Below are 21,890 nucleotides of genomic sequence, written 5' to 3'. Positions count from 1 at the left end.
AGCAATAGGTTGTTGACTATAAAGGAAAATGTAACAAAGCCAAAGACAAGGATAAAGGATATGCTGTCTACTTTAGTCAGTCATGGTTTTTTTTTGTACATGGGTAAAAAAAAAATAAGTAAAGATATTAAGCAATTATGTTATTCTAACCAAGTCCTCGAACTTGCGCGACTTGTCATGTTGAGCTAGTGGTGGCGATGTGAATGAAGGCGAGCGTGCGGGCACACTACTGATTGCGTTTCTTTGTGCATTCCCCTCGTTGTCCACAGGGAGGCAGTGAAGTGCAAACTATAAACACAGCTAGAACAATGTGCCAGATATTTCACCAGATGTATAAATGTGAAGCATCCGGTTGGCGTTTCCACTCCCTACCAAATATGGTGATGAGAGGAAGCCCAGTGGCCAGCAGTGGGAGAAGATTTAGCGAGATGGACTTTGGCCAACATTCTGCTAATTTTCTTAACGATGAAAATTTGATCTCGATACAGTTTTCTGTTTCCAAAACTAGATTCTGTAACAAAGAGAGTGGACTGCGTTTTGTAGACTTTACCCGTTGCCCAAGTTTTTTTTAAATTGCGTTGTTTAGTGGGGCCTCTGTAGCTCAATTGGTAGAGCATGGCGCTTGTAACGCCAGGGTAGTGGGTTCGATCCCCGGGACCACCCATACGTAAAAATGTATGCACACATGACTGTAAGTCGCTTTGGATAAAAGCGTCTGCTAAATGGCATATTATTTAGAAGGAGTGCAAGGTAAAATTGAGTTATTGCACACGCGCACTTCACAAAGTAGGCGTTCCTTAACGGAAATATGCAAATAATTGCTAGAACACGCCAATAGTATCTCACTAGCTCGTGCTTGGCTCTGCCCACCTCCTTGCTTGTTCTGCCCACTATGATTAATTTGCTCCCATTGGAAACAACAGGCTCTGGTCTATCTTGGGGTAGTTATAAAATTATCTTTGCTATAGACGTGGCACTTAGGCTTGTTATTTATTTGTATCCTGGTCTGTATGTGAAATAAACCGATTTCATGTCCATTCGGCTGTTTTTTAACGGTTTGTGGATATGATTGTGCCTAACATAATTTTACATTTTAGTCATTTAGCAGACGCTCTTATCCAGAGCGACTTACAGTTAGTGAGTGAATACATTTTTTTATTTTTTTTTCATACTGGTCCCCCGTGGGAATCTAACCCACAACCCTGGCATTGCAAATGCCATGCTCTACCAACTGAGCTACATCCCTGCCGGCCATTCCCTCCCCTACCCTGGACGACGCTGGGCCAATTTTGCGCCGCCCCATGGGTCTCCCGGTCGCGGCCGGCTACGACAGAGCCTGGATTCGAACCTCTAGTGGCACAGCTTAGACCACTGCGCCACTCGGGAGACCTGCTTGTTTAGATATTAGCGGACATGTTTTCAGACTAGAAGAGAAGTTATGTGAGTGTGTCTAGAGGACATTCCATGAACCAGGGCTGCATTCAGTACATAAAAACCTGTGGAGGCTGGTGGTAGGAGCTATAGGAGGACGGGCTCATTGTAATGGCTGGAATGGAATTCATTTTACATTTACATTTTAAATTGAATAAATGGAACGGAGTCAAACATGTGGTTTCCATATGTTTGATGTGTTTGATACTCCATACCAGCCATTACAATGTGCCCGTCCTCCTATAGCTCCACCCACCATGCAAACTCCTCTGATAAAAACATAGTAGGACTTTCCCAGAAAGGATGCTGTACTGAATGACCAGCTGAAACACAGGGAGGGGTTGGGTTGTAGATTCAAAACGCACCTCTGCCCTTTAAAGAGTAACTTTAATGACACCAGATGTTTTAGACTTAGTTATAGTGAAAGATGTCAATTCTGGTCATCATTTTTGACAGTTCATTGCAAAAGTTATATATTTTGGTTGTTTACTAGTAAATCTAGCTCTTTTGCCCCTAGCAGGTCAACTCTATCATTGAAATCATGATGTGGAGGTGTTCAGTATGAAATACACTCCCTTCTAGATGTGCTGGGTGGTAACACCCAATGATTTCTATATAAACTAGATTACTAATAGGGGCGCTGTGTTGGCACTCCCTTACCTTTGTACGAAATATTTTGGAAGCTATAGAAATAAATGAATTAATGTCTACATTCACTTTTTACACATTTATTCTATTACAGACACCTTCAAATGTTGTAGGGACGCAGAGGGCTCCATATAGCGTTGTATAGCTCCGCATCTACATGATTGGTTGGCGGGAGGTCCTTTATATACACAAACTCATTTCCTTGACAACTTCCATCACAACAGCTCTGCGATGCTCCGTGAAGCGCAAGAAGTATAAATGCCCTAACTCTCCAGAGGCCGTATCACCGTAAATGCTGCACGGCCAATGTACAGTCGTGGTCAAAAGTTTAGAGAATGACACAAATACTAATTTCACAAAGTCTGCTGCCTCAATTTTGATGATGGCAATTTGCATATACTCCAGAATGTCATGAAGAGTGATCAGATGAATTGCAATTAATTGCAAAGTCCCTCTTTGCCATGAAAATGAACTTAATTCCAAAAAAACATTTCCACTGCATTTCAGCCCTGCCACAAAAGGACCAGCTGCCATCATGTCAGTGATTCTCTCGTTAACACAGGTGAGAGTGTTGACGAGGACAAGGCTGGAGATCACTCTGTCATGCTAATTGAGTTAGAATAACAGACTGGAAGCTTTAAAAGTAGGGTGGTGCTTGAAATCATTGTTCTTCCTCTGTTAACCATGGTTACCTGCAAGGAAACACGTGCCGTCATCATTGCTTTGCACAAAAAGGGCTTCACAGGCAAGGATATTGCTGCTAGTAAGATTGCACCTAAATCAACAATTTCTCGGAGCATCAAGAACTTCAAGGAGAGAGGTTAAATTGTTGTGAAGAAGGCATCAGGGCCCCCAAGAAAGTCCAGCAAGCGCCAGGACTGTCTCCTAAAGTTGATTCAGCTGCGGGATCAGGGCACCACCAGTGCAGAGCTTTCTCAGGAATGGCAGCAGGCAGGTGTGAGTTCATCTGCACGCACAGTGAGGCGAATACATTTGGAGGATGGCCTGGTGTCAAGAAGGGCAGCAAAGAAGCCACTCCTCTCCAGTAAAAACATCAGGGACAGACTGATATTCTGCAAAAGGTACAGAGATTGGACTGCTAAGGACTGGGGTAAAGTCATTTTCTCTGATGAATCCCCTTTCCGATTGTTTGGGGCATCCGGAAAACACCTTGTCCGGAGAAGACAAGGTGACCGCTATCATCAGTCCTGTGTCATGCCAACAGTAAAGCATCCTGAGACCATTCATATGTGGGATTGCTTCTCAGCCAAGGGAATGGGCTCACTCACAATTTTGCCTAAGAACACAGCCATGAATAAAGAATGGTACCAACACATCCTCCGAGAGCAACTTCTCCCAACCATCCAAGAACAGTTTGGTGACGACTAATGACTTTTCCAGCATGATGGAGCACCTTGCCATAAGGCAAAAATGATAACTAAGTGGCTCTGGGAACAAAACATCGACATTTTGGGTCCATGGCCAGGAAACTCCCCAGACCTTAATCCCATTGAGAACTTGTGGTCGATCCTCAAGAGGCGGGTGGACAAACAAAAACCCACAAATTCTGACAAACTCCAAGCATTGATTATGCAAGAATGGGCTGCCATCAGTCAGGATGTGGCCCAGAAGTTAATTGACCGCATGCCAGGGCGGATTGCAGAGGTCTTGAAAAAGAAGGGTCAACACTGCAAATATTGACTCTTTGCATAAACTTAATGTAATAATCAATAAAAGCCTTTGACACTTATAAAATGCTTGTAATTATACTTCAGTATACCATAGTAACATCTGACAAAAATATCTCATAACACTGAAGCAGCGAACTTTGTGAAGACCAATACTTGTGTCATTCTCAAAACTTTTGACCACGACTGTAGACAGCAGATTGACCATGCAGCGCCTTTAAGCAAGCAGTGCGACGTCCTTTAAACCCACACACTTCTAATTCTGAAAAGTGAAACCATACCTGTGAGAGGGGTTGCCCTGGTAGTCCTTGTAGGTTTTTATACAGTACCCAAAACCCATCTGAGTTAATTTGACTATTGTAAAAATCGCTAATGCGTTGAATTAAATTAAGCCCATAATCTTAATTTTCAAGGTGATTATCACTTTTCTTCCCAACACAATACCGCAATAAATGTGACATTACGAATAATTTATTTTGCAGCCTGTAGGGGATTCGAATCTACACCGCAAGTGGCAATACATGTCAGGATTTCGGCGCCTTATCACTGTGAGCTAACTCACAGTTCAGAGCTGTATTTCTTAGTGATGCACATAGATATATTATTAGAGCGTGGCAGTGGACTTCTGGTAAGTGTGCTTTAGTGAGAAAATGTTGGGATCAGGTACAACTTTGTTTACACAACACCAAAATGAATATTATGAGAAATTCCCCCACCTACAACTTCTCACCTGAATGCATTTTTTTAAGATTTGAAGGGATTGGGCAACGGCTGAAATTGGGGTTGAGAGTTAACCTAAGTCATTGCTTCAAGGCACACACCGGTACATCCACCGAACTTAGCAAACGTACCTCAAAGTCTGTTCAAGAATGTTCAAGAATGTACAAGAACGTTTTGGGAAAACGTGTCATTCAGTACAAGCCGTTCCGCAACATAGTAAACGTTCAAGCGAACTGAACGCACCCCATGCTGCCCCAAGGTCATGTTGTGGGTTTTATGGTTGGAGTGTCTGGGAAGCAGTTGGAGTGATTCTCTGTGATCTTTTAAGGAGGAGTCTGGGAGAATCTCAATTGCATACTCCTAACATCCTCTCTCCTCGCCTCCTTCTCAAAACCCATTGGATGAGAAAGCGAGAGGTCGGCGAGAAGAACATCTATTCTTAGAACGGTGGGGAAACATATTTTACTGTAGGTCTACTGTGTTCTTGTGGATATGTTACTTCAATAACCTGACATTCAGTATCAGTGGAGGCTGGTGGGAGTAGCTATAGGAGGACAGGGTCATTTTAATGGCTGGAATGGAATAAATGGAACGGTATCAAACAACAAACATATGTAAACCACGTTTGACTCCTTTTCATTAAATCCTGTCCAGCCATTACAACGAGCCCGTCCTCCTATAGCACCTCCCACCAGCCTCCACTGTTCAGTATAGGTCTGGAAATGGACAGATAATTGAATGTGTGTGTCTCCTTGAGGTCATGTTTAATGTATTTATGTATTTTCATGGCTAAAAAGATGTAGCCTGCAGTGCTTGGTATCTCCAAAATGCGCATTGGCAGCTTGGATATTGTTAAGTCTTTTAAGCTGCTCTATCAGTTATTACGGTAACCCACGCCCAAGTCCTTCCCCAACACTTGAATACCGGAGGGGTCTGGTACCACCATTTGCGCCGACAAACCCTTCTGCCATTGAAAAGTGCTAGTAACGCTACTGCCATTTGGCGCAGTTAAAAATAGCTAGTAGCTACATCAATTTGCATAGCGTGGCGTCCTTACAGAATTTCCCGTATTTGTCATTTTAAACCGTGTTTCAGTTTAGTATTTTTATACAGATATAAAAATGAGTTCAATTAACGTAAAAAAACTGAAAGTGAACGAGTTGAAGGACGAGCTGAAAAAGCGTCAATTGTCGGACAAGGGACTGAAGGCCGAGTTGATGGACCGGCTGCAGGCCGCGCTTGACGAAGAGGCCCTGGCTGGAGACGATCCCATTGGGCTGGAGGCCGCGAAGGGAGACAGCCCTGAGGCCGCTGATGATCAAGAGGACATGGGGGAAGACGAAGAAGACGAGGATCCGGTCGAAGAAAGCATGGAGGCCAACGAGGAGGAGAATGGAAACGGAGAGGGAGACGCCGCCGTCGAATGCGAGGAGAACGCGACTCAGGAGGACGAAGAAATGGGTGAGGGGGAAGATGAAGAAATGGATCCAATGCTGAAGGAAGGTGTGGATGACATGGAGAAAATAACATTAGACGCAGAGGATGGCGAGCCTGGAGACCAACCAGTAGAGGGTGAGTCGCTGGTTCCATTTGTAAATGCCTGGACTGGGTGTCACATGTTTTTGCTATACGGGGTGTTTTCGCGAAGCCGGTTTGATGTATATTGGCTAGTGTAGCTAGCAAATTGGGGTAATATTGTTTAACTTGGTCTTAACGTACTGCATGGAGACTACCATTGGGCTCACGCTTGAAGTAATTTTAGATGAATGGGTGGTTAGCATAGCTAACAAAGTTAGCATTCTTTTGTGTAGTTGCTAACTAGAATAGCTAGCTCGCGACTAGCAGACGGTGGACAAGATTCGGCAGTTGCTCGTTTAGGTAGGCTCGTGGTTCTAAATGGTTAACTATATGACTCAGAGTATCCAATATTCTTCTACAAACGGGTTCTCATAAACGTAGCTAAAGGGAAGTATTTGATAACCGTAGTTAACTAGTTATCTGGTTAGATAACAATAGCTGGTTAATATATTTTGAATGAACGAGCAAGAATTGGCTAGCTAGCTTTTAAGCTAGCCGCGAATGGTATTGTGGGGGAAGGGGGTCAATTTAAAATAGTCTGCAGTTCAGGTTTTCTTGTCTGACTTGTCGCAGTATGCTATTGTATTGACCGCAAAATCTGTGACGAGTGGACAACGGAATATTTCCCTGATCTTTTTTAATAGTAACTCTAACCTTAGCTGGGATATTGCACCCATTTTACTCGTAACGTTACATCTCCTAACGTGTGATCTCCAATTGTTGGCCAGCTACAATGTAACCAACCCTACTCTGGTCAAAGCAGCCTTAGTGTTCTACTGTCTTCCATCACATTCAATGAAAGTATTGAGGTCCTAATGGACAAGTAGTTAGTCGTCTGTGTGGGCCAACCCTACCACAGCCACAGTGCGACCTATCCTTTCAATAAAGGAGCACCTCATTATATTTTTCTTTTATTTCCAAAGGGGATGCGGACAAAGACACGAATGCTGATCAGAAGAATAAGAAGGGTGTTAAGAGACGCCGGGAGGAACATGGAAGGGGCTACTTTGAATTTATTGAAGAGAACAAATACAGCTGGTAAGGATGGGAGACAAAATGGCCTTCGGTATGTCTGAAGCGCCATCACAGCTATGTGAACTGTATTGGCTTTAAGCGCCAATGCATTAACTAGCGACAAAACCCTCACTTAACTTACTTTTGTCAACATTACTTTAGTTTCATACATGTTTGAATTGAGGGTCATCCCTGACTTTTAAATTGACCTTACCATTTAACCCATGCAGTGACCACATGCACCCCTAAATGGACTGCATAATGTAGCAAGAGAAATTAACAGTAATTTTCTATTGTTCCCCATTCATTCTCTTTGTGCAGGAAGGTTTACTGTGTACACTGACAAGGTGACGCAACGCTGATAAAAAAATATATAAAAAACACATGAGAGTAGCAGGTGTGGGGGGGAATCGCGTAAGGGCACTAGAATGTAGCACTTTTTTCTGGACGCTCGAGTTGGAGATTGGTACTATCCACGGACCGCTCATTGTTCCTGTTCGCACTGTATTTGTCTTTTCTGAATGTGTCTCTCTCTCCACTTTGTCATTTTATTCAGTGTGGTTGATGTTGTTGTTTTTTACAGGAATGCTTTCTCGATGTACAGTCACACTGTGCATCATGGGCTGGTTTCCAGGGCACTTAAACCTACTGCTGAACCTTAAAAGTACTTCAAATGGAGATTCCATTGAGCTTTTTAGTCCAGGACTAGGCTTGATCTGTGTCTTGAAAACCACCCCCATGTTTATCTGGAACCCTATTTTGTTTTTTTAATTGACCCAGTGGACTGTTATCTTGTCATCAGAATGTCACACTAGCCCAGGTTTCTCCAACCCTGTTCCTGGAGAGCTACCCTCCAGTAGGTGTTCTCTCCAACCCTGTTCCTGGAGAGCAACCCTCCTGTAGGTGTTCTCTCCAACCCTGTTCCTGGAGAGCTACCCTCCTGTAGGTGTTCTCTCCAACCCTGTTCCTGGAGAGCTACCCTCATGTAGGTTTTCATTTTAACCCCAGTTGTAACTAACCCGATTCAGCTTATCAACCAGATAATTATTCAAATCAGGTGCGCTAGATTAGGGTTGGAATGAAAACCTACTGGACGGTATCTCTCCAGGAACAGGGTTGGAGAGCCCTGCTCTGGCCTGTGTAAACTAAGAAACCATTGACTGTGCAGCAGAGGCCTTAGTAGCTGTTGGCTAAACCAATCATGGAATCTCCATCACACACCACCCTGGATGACCCCTGGCAAGACTATATGCTCCTTGGTCTGAGTGTGGTCTGACCAATGTGTAGATAAGCCAAAGATGGTACAATTAGTGTTTCCCTGACTACACATGGGCAGGTCTAGTATGAAGAAGAAGAAGAAAAAAATTGATAAGAGCGTCTGCTAATTGACTGAAATATAAATGAAGTGGCAATTTGTATAATCTAAGCATAGTGCATTTGAGGACAGAGTAAAATTACCAACCAGTGTTGCTACAAATAATGTGAATATCACCCCCCCCCCCCCCCCCCCCACTACTATCTCTTGTTCTAATTGGTGCAAAGACTCACATTTTCTATCAACGCTGCATTATCAAATCAAATCCAATTTTATTGGCCACATGCGCCGAATACTACAGGTGCAGACATTACAGTGAAATGCATACTTACAGCCCTTAACCAACAGTGCATTTATTTTTAATAAAAAATTAAAATAAAACAACAACAAAAAAGTGTTGAGAAAAAAAGAGCAGAAGTAAAATAAAATAACAGTAGGGATGCTATATATACAGGGGGGTACCGGTGCAGAGTCAATGTGCGGGGGCACCGGCTAGTTGAGGTATTATTATGGTGTTTCTCTTCCTGTGCCTGAGGCAGTGTTTAGTCCTGTAGAAAGACATTTATCCTCATGTTGTAATCCTCGCCAGTGTAAATATTTTTAAGCTAGTTTCATAAACACAACTCTTCCCCCTGGGCAACAGCTTGATTCTGATTCTGAATGCCTTCAAGTTGGTAAGTCGGTGTAGCACAACATTCAGCTTGTTATCTCAACAGTCCCTAGAGTATTAGAATCTCCCAACACACAGTTGAAGCCCCTCTAGGCTATGTGGAAATAGCTTGTATGCCTCTGTCTGTTCCACGACCATGAGGCTGCAGCTTCAGTGGGATTTGACCTTTAGTGAGAGCAGCTCCACACACAGTTAAATACATCCAGCAGCCCTTTATACTTCATGACCCTCCCAAGAATCTCCAAAGCCATAAACACAGTTTCTGCCCACAACAAGGTCTATTGGCTGTTAAGGCTTTTATAATAAGAAATATAGCCCCTAGGACTAGTTTAAAAAATAATTATCCACCAGTGGACCACTGCAGGTCGTGATTTCTTAAAACCACCAGACTCCAGTAGCTTAAATGTTGGGGTTCTATTTCCGCCCATAGTCTTCTTGCCTCTTTCCACTGTTGCCCTCTTCTTCAGAGGGGTCATCCCAACCGGATGGCCACCATGGTAGGGCATTCTGGTTCCGTGTGAATGGTTCTAATTCTCTGACATTGTTACTGACAGGCTGTGTTCTCTATCAGGTCTAGTCTCAAGTCTCCACTGCCACCCCTGGAAGAGGAAGATGAAGAGTTCGATGATACAACAGTCTGCCTGGACAACTGTGAGTCATGTTTGGTGTATAGATGGGCGGACAGTGCTGGGTTTATTTAATCACTCTACAAACGCCTGCTCAGAAGTGATAGCTCCACTTCGCTGTCTGATATTTGCCGTATTACCAACACGCGTTCAATATTCTCAGATCTCGGCAAGTGCATAGGAATACGGCTTAAAGGCTGATGTGTGATAGGACACACTAAATGCTATGTCAGGGGACTGAGAAGAGATCCGAAGAATTGATGCCTTTGTTTCTTTGTCTCAGATAACTGTGACCTGCACTTCAAGGTGTCCCGGGACCGTTACAGCGCCTCCTCTCTCACCATGGAGAGCTTTGCCTACCTTTGGTCCGGGGGCAGGGCCTCGTACGGCCTGACCCAGGGCAAGGCCTGTTACGAGATGAAGGTAAGGAGAAACTCTGCTTCTCTTGTCTAGCCCAGTTGTCATTTCATTAGTAATTGTGAATTCGTAACATTCTGACCTCAGAAACCATTATCATTTGTCTCCATTTTATAATATAAATGCACCATTCAATTTTATCACCTGGTTGTGCTATCAAATGTCTACTTAAAATAATTAGATTTGCAGGCCATCATACTATCTGCTGCTAACATTACCAATGTAATATTGTGGTTCTAGTTAACTGAGAAGATTCCAGTGAAGCACATCTTCAGTAAGAACATGGAGGTCCATGAGGTCCAGGTTGGATGGTCCCTGGCTACTGGCAGTCTGCTCCTCGGTCAGTATTATGTTGTTTTTCAAAAAGATAATGGTTCTTATGTGGTGTTGGCGCTCTCTAAAGGCTGTTAGGAAGCATGACATGGAACTGGAAGTGATATAGCCTGCGTCAGTTGAAGTTTGCAAGTCGACTATGGAATGACTGCAGAAACACTGAAATCCAGAAATTATTTATATAAAATAATTTTATGACAATTCTAATTCTAGAGTTTTAGTTCCCTGAACCAGTCAGCTCTGTATCATGTCTGATGTGAGTTGTATTGTCATTGCAGGTGAGGAGGAGCATTCTTATGCCTACTCTGGCAAAGGCAAGAAGACTACCAACTGCGTGACTGAAGATTTTGGAGAGACTTATGATGAGAATGACGTAATCTGCTGCCTCATCGTAAGTAACCTGTCTTAATTTATCCTTAATAGTTGCGATAATGTAATCTCAAAATACGCAGGCCGATTTTAAAATAATATTCAGACTTTCTGTGATGTCAATGAGGCAAACTCACACAAACATTTTTTAAAAACATTTATATAAAAACATGTTTGTCAAATGATTTGTCTGCTATGTCCTCTGTTCATGGAGTAAAAAATGTCCACCAGAACCCTTCAAAACCAACCAGTGACTTTGTTTTGTATTGGGGATTATACGTGTGGTGTGACAACTTCCTTGTTGATATATATATATATATATATATATGTGTGTGTGTGTATATATATGTATATATATATATATATATATATATATATATATATATATATATATATATATATATATATATATATATATATATATATATATATATATATATATATATTTAGATATAGTACCAGTCAAAAGTTTGGACACCTACTCATTCATGGGTTTTTATTTTATTTTTACTATTTTCTACATTGTAGAAAAATAGTGAAGACATCAAAACTATTAAATAACACATATGGAATCATGTAGTAACCAATAAAGTGTTAAACAAATCAAAATATATTTGACATTCTTCAAATAGCCACCTTTAACTTGACAGCTTTGCGCACTCTTGGCATTCTCTCAACCAGCTTCACCTGGAATGCTTTTCCAACTGTCTTGAAGGAGTTCCCACATATGCTGAGCACTTGTTGGCTGCTTTTCCTTCACTCTGCCGTCTGACTCATCCCAAACCATCTCAATTGGGTTGAGGTCGGGAGATTGTGGAGGCCAGGTCATCTGATGCAGCATTCCATCACTCTCCTTCTTGGTAATATAGCCCTTACACAGTCTGGAGGTGTGTTGGGTCATTGTCCTGTTGAAAAAGAAATTATAGTCCCACTAAACCAAACCAGAGGGGATTGCGTATTGCTGCAGAATGCTGTGGTAGCCATGCTGGTTAAGTGTGCCTTGAATTCTAATTAAATCACAGTGTCACCAGCAAAGTACACCCACACCATAACACCACCTCCTCCATGCTTTACGGTGGGAACTACACATATGGAGATCATCCGTTCACCCACACCGTGTCTCATAAAGACACGGCGGTTTGAACCAAACATCTCCAATTTGGACTCCAGACCAAAGGACAAATTTCCACCGGTCTAATGTCCATTGCGCATGTTTCTTGGCCCAAGCAGGTCTCCTCTTAGTGGTTTCGTTGCAGCAATTCGACCATGAAGGCCTGATTCACACAGTCTCCTCTGAACAGTTGATGTTGAGGTCTGTTATTTGAACACTGTGAAGCATTTATTTGGGCTGCAATCTGAGATGCAGTTAACTCTAATGAACTTATCCTCTGCAGCAGAGGTAACTCTGGGTCTTTCTTTCCTGTGGTGGTCCTCATGAGAGCCAGTTTCATCATAGCGCTTGATGGTTTTTGCAACTGCACTTGAAGAAACTTTCAAAGTTCTTGAAATGTTCTGTATTGACTGACCTTCATGTCTTAAAGTAATGACGGACTGTAGTTTCTCTTTGCTTATTTGAGCTGTTCTTGCCATAATATGGACTTAGCCCTATTTGATAAAATAACATCTTCTGTATACCCCCCTACCTTGTCACAACACAACTGATTGCCTCAAACGCCTTAAGAAGGAAATAAATTCCACAAATGAACTTTTAACAAGGCACACCTGTTAATTGAAATGCATTCCAGGTGACTACCTCATGAAGCTGGTTGAGAGAATGCCAAGAGTGTGCAAAGCTGTCAGCAAGGCAAAGGGTGGCTATTTGAAGAATCTCAAATATATTTTGATTTGTTTAACACTTTTTTTTTTGGTTACTACATGATTCCATGTGTTATTTCATAGTTTTGATGTCTTCACTATTATTCTACAATGTAGAAAATAGTTATTTTTTTTTTTTATAATAAAGAAAAACCCTTTAATGAGTAGGTGTCCAAACTTTTGACTGGTACTATATATCTATCTCTCAATTAATTATTTTCTATTGCAGGACTTTGAGGGCGAGGAGGTGGAGATTTCCTTTTCTAAAAACGGTAAGGAGCCAGTTGTGGCCTTCCAGGCCAGTAAGGAGTCCCTGGCAGGGAGAGCTGTCTTCCCCCACGTCATCTGCCATAACTGTTCTGTGGAGTTCAACTTTGGCCAGATGGAAACGCCCTACTTCCCCAAGCCAGAGGGCTACACCTTCCTGCAGCAGGTCGCCATGGACGACCGTGTCCGCGGACCCAAGGGACCCAACACCAAGAAGGACTGCGAGGTAACTATGGGAACCCATAACATCACTAGCAGTGATTTGTTTGACACAAAGGCCTCCCTAGCAATGGGCTCTATCCTTCGGTTCAACCAGTATTTCATAATAAACGGCTTGTAAAATGTGTTTCAGATAATTGTATCACTTTGTTTATTGTATGTGCATAACCCCTTCCCCCATTGTTACTGATCAGTTGTGAATATGTGTGTTTTAGGTGATTGCTATGGTAGGCCTGCCCGGCTCAGGAAAGACCACCTGGGTGAACAAGCACATCCAGGAGAACCCTGGGAAATATTACATCCTGGGCAGCGACACCATCGTGGAGAAGATGATGGTCAGTGTTATACTGAGTCATGGTTTTTGTATCCACCAGTATTTTAGAATGTATTCTCTCTGCACTCTTCTTAGAATGAGGTTATAGTTGTCTGTCAATTTAGTTTGTGAAATTTAACTTCCAGTCCTATCCAATGTTCCCTCACATTTAGGCACTGAGCAAATTTCAGGTTTGAGCGCAAACTTGAATGTTGTGAAAATTCTGTACAACGTCCAGCGCACGTTTACTGTGAACACTGAGCCGCTTTAAGTTAGTTTCATACAGTGGTCAAGTAGGCTACTGTAGCTATTTGCTCATAATGTAGACCAGAGTGGCCAACCATCAAAAACAATGGAGAAAATGCATCCCATAACATTTTAACATGGAAATAGCTGTTCAGTCATTCAACCTACAGTAGCAGACAATGTGGGGTGTTCAATATAGACCTACATTCCATGACTTTTGAAAAAAACATGCAGGGCTTGACATTAACCTGTTTATCCACTTGTCCTTCAGACAAAGAGGTGACTGAAAATGTTGTTTGATACGAGAAACCACTTTACAAAATAAAATGCATTATTAATCCCATACCATTATTACAGAGAATCAGACAAATTATGCTACACTCTGCCTATTGGCTACATAGCTTATTCAAACCCGTCTCAAAATACAACACTGCCCCATTAAGACAAAGAAAAAAGCTCATTACCTGACTCGCTTTTCAAAGATGTGTACACATTTTGTGCTCTTGTAGGAAACAATCACTCCACCATTGCTGACTACAAATGATCTATAACTGGGCTAATAACTAACTAGCAAAGGATATGAACAAATGATCTGTAACTGGGCTAATAACTAACTAGCAAAGGATATGAACAAATGATCTGTAACTGGGCTAATAACTAACTAGCAAAGGATATGAACAAATGATCTATAACTGGGCTAATAACTAACTAGCAAAGGATATGAACAAATGATCTGTAACTGGGCTAATAACTAACTAGCAAAGGATATGAACAAATGATCTGTAACTGGGCTAATAACTAACTAGCAAAGGATATGAACAAATTATCTGTAACTGGGCTAATAACTAACTAGCAAAGGATATGAACAAATGATCTGTAACTGGGCTAATAACTAACTAGCAAAGGATATGAACAAAATGTGCACGTGGCTACATGCAGCCCTCGCTTTGATCTCAAAACAAGCGCATCCACTCACGACTGCTCATGCTGTAAATGTAGTTCAGTGAGTGGCACAGATCCATATATGGCAATGGTCTATTTGTAAATAGGCCTACTGCAGCTCTGATTTGTTATGCTGCAACGGTTTGTGTAGAGCACGTTTGAGTCGTGCGTGTCAATAGAATCCTGCTCCGATGCTTTCTGCATACAACAATCTCTTGCATAGTTAGTTTTGCATACCAAGTCTTGCATAGTTTATTTTGTTTCGGTATGTTGCATTGAAAGTGACTATTGCGTTGACTCGATCACAATTCCCACGGTAAAGGTTAATGTTGATAGTGTTAACAAAGGCTGATATTTCTTCTGCGTGGCAGTCCCAGGGGAGCTGCCATCAGCTTAGAGGGAACATTGGTCCTATCCTAATCGTTGTGTAAGCAGTCCCTGGTCATCATTTGGCACTGTAGGCCTATATCCTGTCCTACATCTGTGGTATCTTGTGGCACAGCCATTCATTTTTGTCTATGTAGATTGGCAGCTTGAAGCGTCAGGCGAAGGACACAACTAAGCTCACGGCCATTTCCCAGCGTGCACCTCTCTTCCTGGGCAAGTTCATTGAGATCGCTGCTCGCAAGAAGAGGAACTATATCCTGGACCACGTAAGACTTCATATTCTATTCAATCACAGCCAATGATTTCTTACACGTTAAACACTGACCTTTAGTCAGTCTTATAGTGAATAGAGTATTAGTTATTTGAATGCACATGGAACATACAGTATAATGTAGGTAAATACAGGTAGAATAGTCTCATACAAATGAGTACGTCATGATATAGGGTAGGAAGGCTAGTACTAGATGTAGACAAGATGTAGGCTAGCACAGGTCTATATAAAGTGCCAACAAAGCAGCCCAAATCCTGGTTATTTATAATCACACAATCAGTCAACATTTATTATAAGTAATTCCCCCATCCTTCCTCACCTCTCCCCAGACCAACCTGTCTGCCCCGGGCCAGAAGAGGAAGATGTGTCTGTTTGCTGGGTACCAGCGGAAGGCTGTGGTGGTCTGCCCATCAGACGACGACTACAAGGAGAGGGCCCAGAAGAAGGCAGAGAGCGACGGCAAAGACGTGCCCGAGCACGCTCTCCTCAAAATGAAAGGTAACAACGTGAGCTACTATACCAATAAAGATGTTAAAAGTAGAATCTTCTCCTTTGCTAAACAGCTAGCAACTTCACATCCTTATCACTAATCCAGAAGCCTACAGAAAGGTGATGTAGTAATACGGTAAGGACACACCACTTTTTTTTTTTTTTTTTTTTTAAGCTCCCAAAAAACTAGTTTTGTTTTCATGTAAGCATGGCTAGCCCCTCTAAGCTTTGCCCACTCGTGGCTGTCTGTGTCGCACGTGGCCATATCAGGGGGGCAGAGTGACCCTCTCTCCTAAACTCTGGTTCAGGGGCTCTACCCCTGCCTCTGGACCTGGTGGGAGGAACACAGCTGTATAAATGATCCTCCATCACTACAAATCTAGTTTTGCTATGGTTGACATCATAAGCTATTATTCATACGCTAGTCTTTCATTGGGGCTGTTATTTTTGACCATTGTTTTAATAATCCTTGGCTCTCTTCCCATGTAGGATTCTTCACCCTGCCAGAGGAGGGCGAGAGCTTCGCTGAGGTGAGCTACGCTGAGCTGCAGAAGGAGGAATCCTCCAAGCTGGTGGAGCAGTACAAGGAGGAGAGCAAGGCGGCCCTGCCGGCTGAGAAGAAGCCCAACCAGGGGGCCTTGACCCCCAATAGAGGAGGTGTTGTCCGGGGCGGAGGCAGAGGCAAGAACCAGTTCAACCGCGGAGGAGGACCCGGCCAGAGAGGAGGTGTACGAGGAGGCTTCCAGCACAGGGGCAACTTCAGAGGAGGTGGGTTACGATTGTTGGCCATATTGGTCAGATTATTTATTTTATTTTTTGTCATTTAGCAGACGCTCTTATCCAGAGCGACTTACAGGAGCAATTTTGGGTTAAGTGCCTTGCTCAAATGCACATCGACAGATTTTTCACCTAGTCGGCTCTGGGATTAGAACCAGCGACCTTTCGATTACTGGCACAACGCTCTTAACCACTAAACTACCTGCCGCCCTAGATTAGGGATTTGCATGGCAGGTTTTAACCCTGTTTTAGCCTCGCAACAAATTGCTAAAACGTTCCTTGTTTAGTCTGCACTGATCTGATGGAACTGGACAGGAAGTCCAATCAAACAAAATGTTTTGCAGTCAAAGGCCTCTGCCCTTTCACTTTAATTTCTACTGTAGTAATTGAAAAGTAGAGATGAGCAGAGGATTAGGAAGCCATTTTACATCATTAAAGATGCATCGGCAGTCTAATGTATGTGTCCAACATGTCTGCCTCACCCAGCTCCAGGCCCACGTGGTGGGTTCACTCGCCCCCCTCGAGGCTTCATGCCCCCTCCAGCCTTCAGAGGTGGATTTGCCAACCGGGGCAACTTCAACAGGGGCGGTGGCCTCATGGCCCCCCAGCGAGGGTCCCCAAGAGGAGGACCAATTAGGGGCAACATGGGCTACAGGGGTGGAGCCATGAACAGAGGCGGTCCACCAATGAACAGAGGCGGCAACATGATCCGGGGAGGTGGGGCTAACATGAGCCGGGGAGGTGGGGCTAACATGAGCCGGGGAGGTGGGGCTAACATGAGCCGGGGAGGAGGGGCTAACATGAGCCGGGGAGGAGGGGCTAACATGAGCCGGGGAGGCGGAGCTAACATGAGCCGAGGAGGTGGTGGAAACAGGGTCAACTTTAACCAGGTGGGTTGGGTCGAAGCAATGGAGAAATACAAGTTGATCCTGCTTTATTTGGATATTCTTCTATAGAGGGTGTGTAGATGCTCAAACGATCAACTGCAACTCGTTGATATTAGCAATTTGCAAGGATTAGGGTTGGTGGATAGTTGAACATTTATAAACCATCTTTAGGAGACTATCCAAATAGTGTTACAAAAAGTTAGTGTTACAATAGCGTATTTAATAGGGAGATGTTAATAAGTGTTGTCCCTCTCCCCAGGGGTTCCAGCCCAGAGGAGGCAACAGCCGTGGAAACTTTGGCAACAAGAGCGCCGGATTTGGGGATAGCAGGAACGCTGGAGGTCGTGGTGGCGGATTTGGGGACAGTAGGAACTCTGGAGGACATGGTGGGGGATTTGTGGACAACAGGAACGCTGGAGGTCGTGGGAGGGGATTTGGGGACAGTAGGAACGCTGGAGGACGTGGAGGCTTCGGATTCGGCATGGACAAGGCTCAGGCCTTCAACCAGAGCTGGCAGCAAGGGGTGAGTCTCCGTTTGAGGTCAAAGGGCAAATCCTAACTTGTTAACCTTGTACTACAATTGATACCACTGAAATTGCTGGTAACTACTTTATTGAGGGAAAATGTACTTACTGCGATATGTGGTTCTCACCTAGCTACACTACAAAAGTATGTGGACACCTGCTCGTCGAACATCTCATTCCAAAATCATGGGCATTAATATGGAGTTGGTCCCCCTTTTGCTGCTATAACAGCTTCCACTCTTCTGGGAAGGCTTTCCACTAGATGTTGGAACATTGCTGCAGGGACTTGCTTCCATTCAGCCACAAGCGCATTCGTGAGGTCGGGCACTGATGTTGGGCGATTAGGCCTGGCTCACAGTCAGCGTTCCAATTCATCCCAAAGGTGTTCGATGGGGTTGAGATCAGGGCTCTGTGCAGGCCAGTGAAGTTCTCCACACTGATCTCTTAAACCATTTCTGTGTGGACCTCGCTTTGTGCATGGGGGCATTGTCATGTTGAAACATGAAAGGGCCTTCCACAAACTGTTGCCACAAAGTTGGAAGCGCAGAATGTCATTGTATGCTGTAGCGTTAAGATTTATCTTCACTGAAACTAAGGGGCCTAGCCCGAACCATGAAAAACAGCCCCAGACAATTTCTCCTCCACCAAACTTTACAGTTGGCACTATGCATTCGGGCAGGTAGTGTTCTCCTGGCATCCGCCAAACCCAGATTCGTCCATCGGACTGCCAGATGGTGACGCGTGATTCATCACTCCAGAGAACGTGTTTCCACTGCCCCAGAGTCCAATGGCAGCGAGCTTTACACCACTCCAGCCGACTTTTGACATTGCACATGGGGATCTTAGGCTTGTGTGCGGCTGCTCGGCCATGGAAACCCATTTCATGACGCTCCAGACTAACAGTTCTCGTGCTGACGTTGCTTCCAGAGGCAGTTTGGTAGCGAGTGTTGCAATCGAGGAGCTTGTGTGGCCTACCACTTTGCGGCTGAGCCGTTGTTGCTCCTAGACGTTTCCACTTCACAATAACAGCACTTACAGTTGACCAGGGCAGCTCTAGCAGGGCAAGACATTTGACGAACTGACTAGTTGGAAAGGTGGCATCCTATGACGGTGCCACGTTGAAAGTCACTGAGCTCATCAGTAAGGCCATTCCACTGCCAATGTTTGTCTATGAAGATTGCATGGCTGTGTGCTCAATTTTATACACCTGTCAGCAACAGGTGTGGCTGAAATAGCCGAATCCACTAATTTGAAGGGGTGTCCACATACTTTTGTGTATGTTATTTTTTTCTGTCTGCATCTAACTCCCTGTATGTCTGTCCCCAGTTATGGAACCAGAAGCCATGGAGACAGCAGTATCAGCCAGGATACTATTAAAGACTTTCTGATCAAAAGGACTGGTGGCCGATAATGGAAACCCACCACTAGCCACAGATGTCCGTCTCTCCCACCACCCCGTTGTTTTTCTAGATCCAACTTTTAAATTAAAAACTAAAATACGACAAGACTATGGAGCAACATTCCACATGAGGAAAGAAGTCTCTTTGAAGCTTTGTGTTTTTTCATTTGATTTTGTACATTTTATGATATTTTTCCAAATTTTAAAGATATCTCATGCTTTTAAAAATCCCATGTTTGAGAAATATTCCACATCAGGAACCACAACATTTTTGCTCTGCTTCAGCGACATTTGTTTGAAAGATTTTCATTGTTGTGCATTTTCTTTTGTTTTCTTTTTTACTAAATGTAAATATTGTGTGTTGTGTAAGGTGTGAGAACACTTACTAACTGAAAGAACCATCTTTTAAGGTATGGTAGCAATAGTATTGTTAGTGATTTGTATATGTAGTCCGTAAGCAACAAATAGTAATTTCGCGTCAAACGCCATTATTAGATTTGTCTTGTGATTTTTCATTAAAACATCAAGCATGTAATCTAAACTCCGTAGATCTACAATAAACAACATATTTGCTTTTTTACAAACTTCTATGGCTTATGACTTTTAATTGAGTTCAAAGGTTACCTAAAATACCTTTTTGAATGGGCAATGGCCTGGTTTGCTACTTCAAACAACAAGGACATCCGCCCTCATCTCTCCACAGTTAGCGCTTCACATAATGCTACTTATTGATGTAATTCAATCGTTGATGCACAACTAGCTTTTCTTTTTATCTTCAATGATACAGGTTATTCTCATTGAGAATCTTTTGCAAGAGCGACTAGGGGTGTATTCACTAGGGAGCAAATGAAACTGTGAGGGACCTACCGAAGTTCGTCCAATAGAAACTAGATTTTCATTGCAAAACGTTTTCAGTTTTTGATTACACCCGTGTTCATCTGGATGCATTGTACTTTGAATAACTATTTGAGCAAAGCCATTTCTGTAGGATATTAGAAGCTGTTTCTGTAGGATATAGGAAGCTGTTTCTGTAGGATATAGGAAGCTGTTTCTGTAGGATATAGGAAGCCATTTTAGCACTACATTATGTCTTTTGATATTGTCATTTTGTGATTTTGTATTTGTCTTGATATTTAGGGCACATTACTGATTGTGGAACCTGATGAGGCTTGCTTCTCATGTGTAGATTGAAGAGTGCTTCCTTTATTTAATTTGTCCATACGTTTATTTGGTTGAATGTTGTGGCATTTTTCTAACCTGGTTAAGCTTTGATTGGTGCATTGTAATTAAGACTACACATTAAGCTAGTCCTACATGACCACACAACACGTTTTTCAATTGTTTACATTTGATGTTCTGTGCTATTTGAACCTAGCCTGAGTGCCAGTCTGTTTGTGCTATCATGCCAACTCCTTGTCAATGGAGTTGGCAAGAGCACAAACAAATCTGTCACCAGGCTAAATTAAACCACTGTTTTAATGGAAGAGTATATATTCTGTGGCTGGTTTAGCATGCATGTTCAACACTCAGTTGTACGCTATATTGAAAATGGGTGGGGGTAAAAACTACAGTGGTTTGCATTTACACCAGCAATTAAAGGGCTACATATTGACAGTGTATAACCCACCAATACCTTCACTGCTGCTAGAAGTCAGTGACATTGAAACATTCAAAGCTCTCGGTCTTCTGTAGTGTGTGTGTGTGTGATGGAGGTTCCTGAACACTTGCGTTAACTCCCGAATGCTACTGCACTGGCTTAAGATCAGTGGGCTAACAGTCTTAAGTCACACAGACGATCCAGGTTCAAACCAAGTCAGTCAAATATGGTTGAAGTGTGTGAACCCTCTGATCAAATGAATTGGTGGCGGTGTAGCTGGACAATCGCAGCTCTTACATGTAACCTCTTACAGCTCAGGCCAAGTAGCCTACCAGCAGTGTTAGTGATGTGTGTTCCACTATAACATTGTGTTGCTAGATCATTTAAAACAATTAGACACAATTGTATTGAGTCCATTTTGTAATTGTTTCATTAGCTTATTTAACATTTTATAAACATGGTGTACTGTATATAGTTGACCACCTTTTTTTCCTTCTCTATCATGCCAAATTGTATGGATGACCATGAACTGATTTCCGGTATGCTGCGTGATAATGCAAGTGAAAAATAACCCAATCAAACAGAGATCAATTTTTCATTAAAGTCATGTGTTTCAGCAATTTGTATTACTTCTCAACTGAGTACTTCTCAACTCAATATACTCAAGTTGTAGGTAACTTTGGGCTCGTCTCCCTGCTGGGATCTTTTTTTTTTTTATTGAAAAATGTTTTGATATTTGTTTCAGTTATGTTTAAGTATGTTTGTCAATAAAGTGAATGACGCTGATGAAATTGAGTTTTATTATACAAACTAGTGCTTCTCCCTCAATCTCCAAGGGGAGGTTTCCCGGACATCGTTAATCCTAGTCCTGGACTAAAAAGAAAGATCAATTTAGAATCTCCCTCCGTTAAAAGTGCTTTTTAGTCCAAGATTAGGCTTAATCTGTGT

At 42.8% G+C, this 21,890-nt stretch overlaps 1 protein-coding gene across 1 annotated transcript; it reads left to right on the top strand.

The window, feature by feature from the left end:
• The first annotated feature begins 5,435 nt into the window (after positions 1 to 5,435).
• On the top strand, positions 5,436 to 19,933 carry LOC311106935 (heterogeneous nuclear ribonucleoprotein U-like). The gene is made up of 14 exons (XM_084149333.1): positions 5,436 to 6,059; positions 6,989 to 7,103; positions 9,636 to 9,715; positions 9,974 to 10,113; positions 10,348 to 10,447; positions 10,719 to 10,831; positions 12,854 to 13,117; positions 13,326 to 13,445; positions 15,136 to 15,264; positions 15,599 to 15,767; positions 16,248 to 16,526; positions 17,022 to 17,425; positions 17,682 to 17,945; positions 19,273 to 19,933. Exons 1-14 carry the CDS (start codon positions 5,609 to 5,611, stop codon positions 19,321 to 19,323), a joined length of 2,679 nt encoding a protein of 892 aa, XP_084005459.1. The 5' UTR covers positions 5,436 to 5,608; the 3' UTR covers positions 19,324 to 19,933.
• The last annotated feature ends 1,957 nt before the right edge of the window (positions 19,934 to 21,890 follow it).

Source organism: Coregonus lavaretus, assembly GCF_964263955.1.
Source record: "Coregonus lavaretus genome assembly, chromosome: 31".
In the NCBI taxonomy this organism is placed as follows: Eukaryota; Metazoa; Chordata; class Actinopteri; order Salmoniformes; family Salmonidae; genus Coregonus; species Coregonus lavaretus.
Note: the sequence above shows the minus strand (reverse complement) of the source record. Positions and strands in the feature narration are given on the sequence as shown.